Genomic DNA, 12,312 nt, shown 5'->3' with positions numbered 1-12,312 from the left:
GTATGAGGAGAGAGAGAGAGAGAGAGAGAGAGAGAGAGAGAGAGATCCTTTGGGATTTAATGATGCAATTTTGGAGGCAGAAGGCATTTTAATACAGTTTCTCATCTCTGAGTCCAATGGCTTATGTGTTCAGTAGGCTGCTGCTGGAAGCTTATTTTAATAAGCAACAGTCAATGTAAACCTCCAGTAGCTGTTTGATACCATCTCTCAATGTAAAGCTATTTTATTCTGCTCATCTCTCTTTCAGATCTTTTTCTGTTTCTACCAAGAGTATATTAATTAAATGGCTTTCAAGTAACTTTTTTTCATTCTATTTGTGATTTACTACAAAGTCCCTCTATTCGCCCAGTAGCATTTAGCTTGTATTTGTACCCGAATCCAAACCTCCAGGATTCCAGATGCGCTTTTCGATTCATTAATCCCACCCCCAAGGGCCCAACAAATTCCCCCTCCTAAAATCAATACAGTGGTCGCTTTTTCACTCCTCCATCGCTTTTCTGCTCCTCTGTCTCGCTCCCTCCATCGCTCCCTAGTCTGTCGCCTGGAGAAATAAAGGAGATGAAGGAGAGATCAGTGTGCAACTGGGGTGTGTGTGTTTGTGTGTGTGCACATACGTGCGTGTGATGTGTGTATCAGTGTGATACGGGCTGTAGGACTTCATAACCCTTATTTCCCACTGGGCGGCCATTGATCATGCATGCTGCAAAGGACTGTGGGAGTTTTTAAATGGCACTACAGGGTTTCTGGACCGGCGCTACAGGATTTCTGGACTGTCTCAGATAGAACGAGGCTGATGTCAGATAGCCATAACCAGATTACAACCAACTGGTTAGACTGTCAGGTTAGATCCAATCCTCTTGACTGTCTTCAGGGCTTCAACCCAGCAGGCAAAACTGGTTGAAAGGATGTCATTACAAACCAGAGCTCTAAACCCAACAGTGCAGTAATCAATATCAGTGTAGTACTATTAAATATAAGGTAGAACAAAAACACACAAGAAATAGAAATAATAACAATAGAAAGTAAGAAGCTATACACAGGGTCAGTTCCAATACCATATTTACAATGTGCAAGGATACTGGATCGATATAGGTATATATGTATTGGGGTAAGGTGACTAGGCATGAGGATTTATGATAAACAGAGTAGCAGCATCATGAAAGAAGATTGTATGTGGGTGTGTGTGCGTGTGTGTAGAGTCCATATAAATGTGTGTGCATGTTATGTGTATGTTGGAGTGTCAGTGTGTGTGAGTGTGCATAGAGGCAGTGGAAAAAGTTGTCTTGTGGCTTGGGGATGGAAACTTTTCAGGACACCGTTTTGGTGTCAGACTTGATGCACTGGTACCGCTGCCGTGCGGAAGCAGAGAGTCTATGGCTTGGGTGGCTGGAGTCTTTAACGATTCTCCTGGCCTTCTTTCCACACCACCTGATATAACGGTCCTGTATGACAGGGAGCTCGGCCCTAGTGATCTACTGGGCTGTCCGCACCACCCTTTGTAGCACCATGCGACCGAGGGCGCTGCTGTTGCCATACCAAGCAGTGATGCAGCCAGTCAAGTTGCTCTCAATGGTTCATCTGTACAACTTTTTGAGGATTTGAGTGCCAATGCCAAACCTTTTCAACCTCCTCAGGTGGAAGAGGAACTGTCGCGCTGTGTTGAAAATTTTAAGTCGATAGTGATTTGGACCCTGATGAACGACCCGCTCCACTGCAGTCCTGTCAACGTGGATGGGGGCGTGCTCGCCACCCCATTTGCTGTAGTCCACGATCAGCTCCTTGGTCTTACTGATGAAGGACAGGTCGTTGTCCCGTCACTGTCCTCCCTGTAGGCTTTCTCATCGTCGCCGGTGATCAGACCTACCTCCGTCGTGTTGTCAGCCAGCTTAATGATGGTGTTGGAGTCATGCGTGGCTTCAGGGGAGATAAAGAACATTGCTAGAAAAAAAGAGAATTCCATTCTGACGATCAGCAGCTGAGACCCTAATGCATGATAGTGGCGTGTTCGAGAAAGTCTGTCTATGGATTGGTTCAGTGTTAGTCAGGCTCTGCTCTAAAGTGTGTTGGTGGGAGAAGGAGAGAGAGAAGGAGAGAGGGAGGTATCATGTCCTCTAAGCAGGATTAGGTATAGTATTACCTGTGTAGGAGTGAGGCGCAGGTGTAATCCTCTGATCAGCATGCTGCCACTGTCCCTGGGCTGTAGGTGGACCGGCCGCCCCACGCTGATCCCATGCTGGGATTGGGCCGGCGCTGATGAGGGATTTAGTAAGCTGGGGTTGGAGCGCCTGGATGTGCCCGGCAAAGCAGCCAGGATATAAGTTTGACTTACGCCATGAACGTGATGTGACTTGGACGCTGCCGCCGCCACCGCCACTGTGTTTCTTCGCAAACACATCTGTCACACTCACTCAGTCATTCTTTCTTTCTCTACTCTCTCTCTCTTTCTCATAACGTTGATTTAGATTCAATAGCTCCTGTCGCGCTGTGCAGCCAGATTGTGAAAAGGGTGCCAAAAACATCGGTCACAAAGGTAGCACTTTAACGCCAAGATATTATAAAGCACTTGGATTTTAGGCAGAACCACTCTCGACGCATAGGTAATGAGAGAGACTCAAGCTCGCCTATCTACCTCCTCTTCCTCTCCTCCTTTCCTCCTCTTAACTCTTGAATGCCCTCCTCTTTCTTCCCGGCCTCCTCTCCTTCTCCTCCTCTTCCTCGCCTCCGCTCTCCTTTCCTCTCCCTCCTCTCCCCATGTCCTCCCCCCTCTACCTCCTCTCCTCTTCCTAGTCTCCGCTCTCCTTTCCTCTCCCTCCTCTCCTCATGTCCTCTCCCCTCTCCCTCCTCTCCTCATGTCCTCTCCCCTCTACCTCCTCTCCTCTCCCCCTCAAGGCCAGATCCATCTCTCTTAGCATCTTCTTCTCCTCACCATTCTCTCATAATTGCGTCATGACAGAAATACGAGCAGTGAATATGATGGCCAAGTTACTCAGGGAACCTCAGGATAACAGTCTAAGTTGGGTGGTAAAACTAAGCTGAGTGGTAAAACTAAGTGGGGATTTGGTAATAAAACTGAAAGGATATTTGAATCTGATGACACCTACAGTATATTCCTTGTGTCCTAGTGATATCTGACACTCCGGTAACCAAGCTAAGTATTTCAGTGTTTAAATCTGCCGATGACAGAATTTCGCCTGTATGCTAACCATATCTCACTGTCTTTGTGACCACTTGTTCCTTCTCTTCTCAGAGCTTCTTTGATGGATGGGATGTCACCAAGAAGAAGGACAAGACTAAAGGGAGACATGACAGTTTGCTGGGGCGTAAGTTCTGTTCAGACCCTCGCTCTGGAATGGAGTAGTATGCCATATATGGAAGAACATTTGCAGGAAAGCTACTGTAACTTAACTTTGTTTCAAATTAGTGTACCAATTATAACATGTTCTCAAGTCAATTGCTATCGACAACCACTATTTAAAAATCTTTGTTTTGTTTAACATCTTTGTTAGTGTCCCTTTAACCTTTCTGATCTCCCCATCCCGGATCCGGGATCGTGAATACAGACTCAAGCTCATTACCATAACACAACGTTAACTATTCATGAAAATCGCAAACGAAATGAAATAAATATGCTAGCTCTCAAGCTTAGCCTTTTGTTAACAACACTGTCATCTCAGATTCTCAAAATATGCTTCTCAGTCATTGCAAAACAAGCATTTGTGTAACAGTATTGATGGCTAACGTAGCATTTAGCGTAGCATTTAGCGTTAGCATTCAGCAGGCAACATTTACACAAAAAAACAGAAAAGCATTCAAATAAAATAATTTACCTTTGAAGAACTTCAGATGTTTTCAATGAGAAGACTCTCAGATAGCAAATGTTCAGTTTTTCCTGAAAGATAATTTGTTTAGGACAAATCGCTCCGTTTTCTGCGTCACGTTTAGCTACGAAAAAACCCCTGTATCCAGGATTGTGTAAATCTATCAGCAAGCTCATTAGCATAACACAACGTTAACTATTCATGAAAATGGCAAATGAAATGAAATTAATCTATTTGCTCTCAAGCTTAGCCTTTTGTTAACAACACTGTCATCTCAGATTTTCAAAATATGCTTTTGAACCATAGCTAAACAAGCATTTGTGTAAGAGTATTGATAGCCTAGCATTGCATTAAGCCTAGCATTCAGCATGCAACATTTTCCACAAAAAAACATAAAAGCATTCAAATAAAATCATTTTCCTTTGAAGAACTTCAGATGTTTTCAATGAGGAGACTCTGTTAGATAGCAAATGTTCCGTTTTTACAAAAAATATTATTTGTGTCGACTAATCACTCCGTTTTGTTCATCACGTTTGGGTAAGAAAAAAAAGAAAAAAAAAGAAAAAAAAGTCATTAAAACGCGAACTTTTTTCCAAATTAACTCCATAATATCGACAGAAACATGGCAAACGATGTTTAGAATCAATCCTCAAGGTGTTTTTCACATATCTATCGACGATAAAATCCATCGTGGCAGTTTACTTTCAATTCTGAAGAAATGGAACGCGCATGGACTTACTGATTACGCACACAGGACACCGGGCGGGACACCAGGTAAATGTAGTCTCTTATGGTCAATCTTCCAATGATATGCCTACAAACACGTCACAATGCTGCAGACACCTCGGGGAATATACAGAAAGCGCAGGCTCATTCCTGGCGCATTCACAGCCATATAAGGAGACATTGGAACACAGCGCCTTCAGAATCCGGGGCATTTCCTGTATGAAACATCATCTTGGTTTCGCCTGTTGCATTAGTTCTGGGGCACGCACAGATAATATCTTTGCAGTTTTGGAGACGTCAGAGTTGTGTCTTTCGAAGGCTGTCAATTCCATGCATAGTCGAGCATCTTTTCGTGACAAAATATTGCGCTTAAAACGGGCACGTCTTTTTATCCAATAATGACACAGCACCCATATAGGTTCAAGAGGTTAAAAGATAATATACATCTGAAAAGACCTCCTGTTTAAATAAAGATGACATAAAAGTCCCTCTCTCTTGTTGATGATCTCTCCCCTGTTGATGATCTCTCCCCTGTAGATGATCTCTCCCCTGTAGATGATCGCTCCCCTGTAGATGATCGCTCCCCTGTAGATGATCGCTCCCCTGTAGATGATCTCTCCCCTGTAGATGATCTCTCCCCTGTAGATGATCTCTCCCCTGTAGATGATCTCTCCCCTGTAGATGATCTCTCCCCTGTTGATGATCTCTCTTGTTGATGATCTGTCTTGTTGATGATCTACCTCCCCTGTAGATGATCGTCATCGAGTCAAGCTACACTCTCTCCTAGCAGACCCCAACTCTGACTATGGCAATGCCAACTACATAGACGTAAGTTACACGCTCTCTCTCTCTCTCTCTCTCTCTCGCTCTCTCTCTCTCACCCCGCTCCTCCTCCTCACTCTTTACTGTCTCTGTCCACAGTTGCTCCTTAAACTGAGACTCAGCCATATGATCAGCTGTGGGAACCAAAGATATTGCAGAGTGACTTACGATGTAAGAGGCTGCACTTCTGAGCATCCACACAGCTTCTGAGCATGCGCACGGGAGTTGGCTTTACTCTATTGCAATGTGATAGCTGTGTGACAACAACTGCTGCAGAGATTAGTCTCTCGACTCACATGGAAGACTTCCTGATATTCTAATTTTATCTTCGTATTGTTGTGCTCCTTTAAGCTGTGTGTCTGGCCCAGTGCTAGAGAAGTGCTGGAGGACGATAGACTCGTGGGTAATATAATCTCTCCCAGCAGCTGTCTGTAGACTGGCCACAGGAAGGAGAGACTCTTGTGTAATGTAGTCTCTCCCAGTAGCTGTATGTATGCTTGAGACAGGAAGGAGACTCTTGGGTAATGTTGTCTACCCCAGCAGCAGTTTGTAGGCTGGCCACAAATGTCTCATAATAATGGCTGGAACCGAGCAAATGGAATGGTATCAAACACATAGAAACCATGTGTTTGATGTATTTGATACCATTCCATTGATTCCTCTTCAGTCACTACCATGATTCCATCCTCCTCAATTAAGGTGTCACCAACCTCCTGTGGTCTAAGGATGTCTAACCTAATGTTCCAGTCTACAGGGACACCCGTCCGAAGTGTGTGAGGATGTGACAGTCAGAGACTCCCACTGTACTGCGTGTATACAGGTAGTCTGTCCCAACAACCCTCTCTGGGCTTGGCCTCAGTTGGCTGGCCAGTACACTGTGACAGTGAGGATATCCACTTAAAGAGGATTGTCCCCTCAACCTGGCTTTGTCCCTGTATCCCTGGGGGTACTGGAATAGATTTGAGATAGACATCGTCTCAGCAACACCACAGATCCTTTAAGATCCTATAAGATCCTTTAATATCCTATCAGCTAGGAGTCTCTGTGTCCTCTGTGACGGCTGACGACTCGTCCAAAAGCTCTCCTAAGTCGACTCCGAGCGGTGACTCGCTCTGTCTGTCTGATGATATCAAATGCCTGATCCTGTTCATCTGGCATTCAGTTAGTTGTGATCTCAACTGTTCAGCTCCAGTGAGTCTCATCCAGGAAGGCTTAGCCAAGCCCAGTACCAGTTCATACCTCATCCCAGACATGTTCTCTCCCGGCTCTGTGTCAAAGCTGAACAGCTAGTACTGTAACTAGTGTTGGAGGGATATACACTTTGTGTGCTTGAGCTAGGGCCAAGCAGTGAGTGTGTGCATATGTGGAGGCGTTGCTTAATACACACGCAGTACAGGTTACGTAAAGGTGACATTCACAAAAACCTCTTTTAGCAATTATTTATCTTTGATGAACACAGTCCGTTCAGTTAAGTGCCCAATGAGAGCAGGAAAGAGCGTACGGGGTTCGACTGCATTTGTCTCCCTTCACTCAAAGAAAAGGAGAATATAAGAATAAGTCAAATGGACAGAATAGAAAAGCTAAAATTGACAGAAAATAAAAGGTCAAATGAGCGCTGACTCAGCAGGTTGAGGTGGAAGGGAAGGACAATGTGTTTGTGTTGCAGCTCATGGAGAGTGTCCCGCCCGTTCACCCCCTCTTGCCCTTTGTGAGCACACTGGTTCCATTCTCTGTTCACCCTCCTCTAGTTCTGCCTGAAAGTTTCATTAGCATATGGGCCTTGCGAGGAAACCTGTGACATTGTTAGGGCTGTCTACACCACTGTCTGCATGTTGTGGCAGGACCCCTGACTAGCCTTCCCGCTAGGCTAACCCACCCCCAGCCATACTAAATTATTCATGTGAGTAGGAGAAAGGGAGGAATGGAGGGGTGAATGGAGAGATCAGGGGTGGAAAAAAGGGTCCACTGTCGTTCCGACATTCTTCAGAAAGCTTCAATGGAAAAGCAGCACATTGTCTGGCTCTGATTTGGTGTTAACCTAACTGTTTTCATGGATGATGAGGCTTGGGTTTGACTAGATAGGAGGAGGCTTGGGTCGTAGTAAAAGTATAGTATGTCTTGTTCACTTAGTGTTCCATGACCACAACAACTACAGGAAGTTCAAGAAAAAAAAGTTGGTTTCTACCTCTTTGCCATGGCAACAGTGTGTGAGGCATGATGAAACAATCTCTCTCTCTCTCTCTCTCTCTCTCTCATCCCCCTGTTCTTTAATCTCAATAATTAGCTTTTTTTCCCTTGCTTCCTTCCTTCCATCTTTCTCTCTTTCTCCTTCCTTCTTTTCGTAACCTCTGGGACCTCTTAGATCCGGATAAACAGGGAAGTAAGTACTACTGCTTCTCTTCTCTTTCTTTTCCATCTATCTTCCCGCTCACCCTGTGCCCCCTTACTTCCTTCCCCCTTTTCATCGCTCCACCACTTTCTAATCTCTATGTCTATGACCCCCCCCCCCCCCCCCCCCCCAGCCCAAGACACCAGCTGCTCCCCAGAGTTTAATTTAGCCAAACCTGCTCTGTTACACCACTACACTCACTCTCATCTGCAGCCATACTAGACTCACTTAGAGTAAAGGATTTGTATGAGGTTTGTCTGTCCCCCATCACAGCAGAGATGACACAAAGCATGTCTTACTGTAGGCAAGTCTGTCCCAATAGACAGAACCAGCCGTTAGAGCTTTGTATTATATATTTCACCTGTCCCCCATCAGAAATCGCACAAAGGAACCAATGGGAGGAGCACAGTCTAAGGGTGAATCCCTATTACCTATACAGTGCGCTACTTTTGGCCAGAGCCTCAAAGGTCTGTCGATTCCCTATATAGTTAATTACTTTTGGCTAGAGCTCAGATATGCCCTGAAGGCAGTAGAGACCCATGCAGATAAATCATGCAGGGCCAAAGCCAGGACAGATACACACACTCAGCTCCAGTGGTGGAAAAAGGACCCAATTGTCATACTTGAGTAAAAGTAAAGATGCCTTAATAGAAAATGACTCAAGTAAAAGTGGGGAATGACCATTGATGTTCTCTTGATTAGACCATTTTCCTGTCCTGCTAAGCATTCAAAATGTAACGAGTACTTTTGGGTGTCAGGGAAAATGTATGGGTTAAAAAGTACATATGGGTTCTTTAGGAATGTTGTGAAGTAAAAGTAAAAGTTGTCAAAAATATATATAGTAAAGTAAAGTACACATACCCCCCAAAAACGACTTAAGTAGTACTTTCAAGTATTTTTTCTTAAGTACTTTACTACACTGCTCAGCTCAGATGAGACACAGCGAAGGGCTTCACAGGAAACACTGCACTGCCAGAGCCTGAACCTAACATGACTGTTTTCAACCTGTTTTCTGCCCCTGTATCACATTCTGTTGGATGTTTCTCACACATAGATTGTCATTCAGCATTTGGGCTAATCTTCAACCACATAGTGGGCTATCTAGCTGGGTCAAACTAGATTGGTTTGAAGGGGGTCCAACTTGCTGTGAAAGAAGAGAACATGTAAAGGGAGAGATTGCCAACTTTGTATTGGCTTTCTTCTTGGCTTTCCATCTTGTGGCAACTTGCTTTCCATCTCATCATGTTGCGACGCTGTGATGTGATTGGTTTTGTCATGGTTTAAGTGTGGTGGGGAGCATGAGTTTTTTATCCTCCATTTTTGAATTTCACACTGCTTGATGTGATGCTGTCTGCTCGCTGTAGGCGGAAGGTGGTGGTTGCCTAGGTGACAGACAGACAGGAAGCACACACACACACACACACACACACACACACACACACACACACACACACACACAGTGAAGCAGAGAGGATCATGGGAAGGATGGGAATGGGGTCACTGTCCTCTCTGTGTGGCATGGCACTTATGGAAGTGTGTGTGTGTGTGTGTGTGTGTGTGTGTGTGTGTGTGTGTGTGTGTGTGTGTGTGTGTGTGTGTGTGTGTGTGTGTGTGTGTGTGTGTGTGTGTGTGTGTGTGTGAGTTCCCTTATAGCCAAGAGTGATGAGGGGACCATGCCCAGGGCTGGAGGATTTGTCTTGCTTTACATTCTTGTCTCTCTCTCTCTCTCAAACACACCATGCTCAGAGCTGGTTAATTTGTCTTGCTCAAAGTGATGAGTTAGTCTGGACACACACAGACCATGACTAGCCATCCCATCTGAGTGTCCAGGCTGGATCATAGCACAGTAATGCACCTCCCAGGAGAACAGACAATGACAGACCAGTCAGTGTCAATTGCCTGAAATGAAAGCATTATAATTTCACCTTTGAAGTAACCTTGTGTACTTTATTATTACTCTATACCTGAACAGGTCATGTCAAAAGGTTGCCTGAACAAAACAAAAAAGAATTGGTAGGAGGAAGCTGCCCAATGAGAAAATGACGGTCCCTCTCTCTAGACAGTTATGGCCGCTGTAGAGAAATCTCCTTTAACTCCCTGTAATCCAACAGTCCAACCTTTACAATATGAAAACATTATACTATGAAAACCACTTGTTATTATATCTAGGTGGAAGATGAATACATTGCAAGCTTCACTACATATTCAGTGTCATTCAATACCAGATCAAAAATAAGAGAGGAGAGGAGACTGAGGGAGGGGCGTGGTGGTGGTTCTTTGTAGTGACTCCAGGGACTGTTGTTTACACTGTGTTACTCTGATGTTCAACTCTCTCTCTTTCTCTCTCTTTCTTTTTACCTCTATCCCTTTCTCTCTTTTTTTCCACAGGGGTACCAGCGATCAAACCACTTCATAGCCACCCAAGGTGAGTGCCCTTGGAATACTTTTTCAGAAATCAATGAATGGTAATATACCTTATTCTGCGTGTGCACTGTATGTATGTGTGTGCCTGAGCAGCCAAGCCTCCCAGTTGTTGATATTAAAATAATGATTTGAATTATTAAAACTTCTTGAGCATACTTGAGACGCAGACGTCTCAAGTATGCCCCTGGAAATGCAAATGCGCTACGCTAAATGCTAAATGTACTCGTTACAACTCAATCTTTGATCAAAATTCACAAGCAGGGTATTGAATTAAAGCTACACTCGTTGTGAACCTAGCCAGCAAGTCAGATTTTTAAAATGCTTTTCGGCGAAAGCATGAGAAGCTATTATCTGATAGCATGCACCCCCCAAAATGCCAGCACGACACGTAAACAACAGATTTTGCGGTAGCCGGCGCTACCCAAAACGCAGAAATAAAATATAAAACATTCATTACCTTTGACGAGCTTCTTTCTTGGCACTCCTATATGCCCCATAAACATCACTATTGGGTCTTTTTTTCGTTTAAATCGGTCCATATATACCCAAAATAGCTTTGTATGGGAGCTGTGTCATTCAGAAAAAATCATCGTTTTTAAACGCTGCGTAATTTTTTTAAATTAAAAAAGTCGACGATAAACTTTCACAAAACACTTCGAAATCCTTTTGTAATCCAACTTTAGGTATTAGTAAACGTTTATAATCTATCAAAATGATTACAGGGCGATGTCTTTTCAATAGGTCTTCACTTGCAAAAACAATGGCTTCCAATATCTCCCTCAACTGCATCCGGGTGAAGACTGGGAAACTGGAGGTCAGATAGAAGGATTTTCCAACAATTAATTCAATTGAAAATGAGGACAATGGCGCCATCGTGCGGAATTTGTATGAATTTCAGGCAGATCGCCATTAAATTCTGTTCTTTTTTAATAACTGGTGGAAGTGACTTATGGAAATTATTTTTAGCTTTCAGAGAGCAGTTTTTCTTGCGTTTTTCAATGAAACACACGATCTGTTATAGTCACAGCCGTGATTTAACCAGTTTTATAAACTTCAGAGTGTTTTCTATCCACACATACTAATCATATGCATATACTATATTCCTGGCATGAGTAGCAGGACGCTGAAAAGTTGCGCGATTTTTAACAGAATTTTCGAAAAAGGAGGGGGTAGAAGTAAGAGTTAATGTGTAAACACACTGGCTGGTGATCCATCACGTTGTGTGTCTGGGTGTATCTCTATTCTCTACCGCCCAAACCTCTCTCTCTCTCTCTCTCTCTCTCTCTCTCTCTCGCTCTCTCTCTCTCTCAATTCAAGGGGCTTTATTGGCATGGGAAACATATGTTAACATTGCCAAAGCAAGTGAAGTAGATAATATACAAAAGTGAAATTAACATTTCAAATGTCATATATATATATATATATATATATATATATATATACAGTGTTGTAACGATGTGCAAATGGTTAAAGTACAAAAGGAAAAATAAGTAAACACAATTATGGGTTGTATTTACAATAGTGTTTGTTCTTCACTGGTTGCCCTTTTCTTGTGGCAACAGGTCACACATCTTGCTGCTGTGATGGCACACTGTGGTATTTCACCCAGTAGGTATGGGAGTTTATCAAAATTGGGTTTCTTTTTGAATTCTTTGTGGATCTGTGTAATCTGAGGGAAATATGTGTCTCTAATATGGTCATACATTGGGCAGGAAGCTAGGAAGTGCAGCTCAGTTTCCACTTCATTTTGTGTGCAGTGTGCATATAGCCTGTCTTCTCTTGAGAGCCAGGTCTGCCGACGGCAGCCTTTCTCTATAGCAAGGCAAAGCTATTGATTATGCACTGAGTCTGTGCATAGTCAAAGCTATCCTCAAGATTGGGTCAGTCACAGTGGTCAGGTATTCTGCCGCTGTGTACTCTCTCTTTTAGGGCCAAATAGCATTCTAGTTTGCTCTGATTTTCTGTTCATTCTTTCCAATGTGTCAAGTAATTATCTTTTTGTTTTTTCATGATTTGTTTGCGTCTAATTGTGTTGCTGTCCTGGGGCTCTGTGGGGTCTGTTTGTGTTTGTGAACAGTTTTTTTTTGTGCTCTAGAGCAATGATGTCTAAAGGGAATTTGTATTTGTGGTCCT

At 43.6% G+C, this 12,312-nt stretch overlaps 1 protein-coding gene across 2 annotated transcripts in view; it reads left to right on the top strand.

Moving 5' to 3' along the window:
- The window catches only part of LOC139373577 (receptor-type tyrosine-protein phosphatase U-like), a 271,750-nt gene that overhangs the window by 238,410 nt on the left and 21,028 nt on the right, over positions 1-12,312 (top strand). Inside the window, exons 19-23 of one of the 2 annotated variants that reach the window (XM_071114245.1) lie at positions 3,248-3,320; positions 5,296-5,372; positions 5,466-5,537; positions 7,729-7,746; positions 10,144-10,180. In XM_071114245.1, coding sequence (XP_070970346.1) covers positions 3,248-3,320; positions 5,296-5,372; positions 5,466-5,537; positions 7,729-7,746; positions 10,144-10,180 — 277 coding nt within the window. The remainder of the gene's footprint in view (positions 1-3,247; positions 3,321-5,295; positions 5,373-5,465; positions 5,538-7,728; positions 7,747-10,143; positions 10,181-12,312) is intronic. The other variant, XM_071114246.1, reaches the window with a different exon arrangement.

This window comes from Oncorhynchus clarkii, chromosome 18, assembly GCF_045791955.1.
Source record: "Oncorhynchus clarkii lewisi isolate Uvic-CL-2024 chromosome 18, UVic_Ocla_1.0, whole genome shotgun sequence".
Lineage (NCBI taxonomy): Eukaryota > Metazoa > Chordata > Actinopteri > Salmoniformes > Salmonidae > Oncorhynchus > Oncorhynchus clarkii.
Note: the sequence above shows the minus strand (reverse complement) of the source record. Positions and strands in the feature narration are given on the sequence as shown.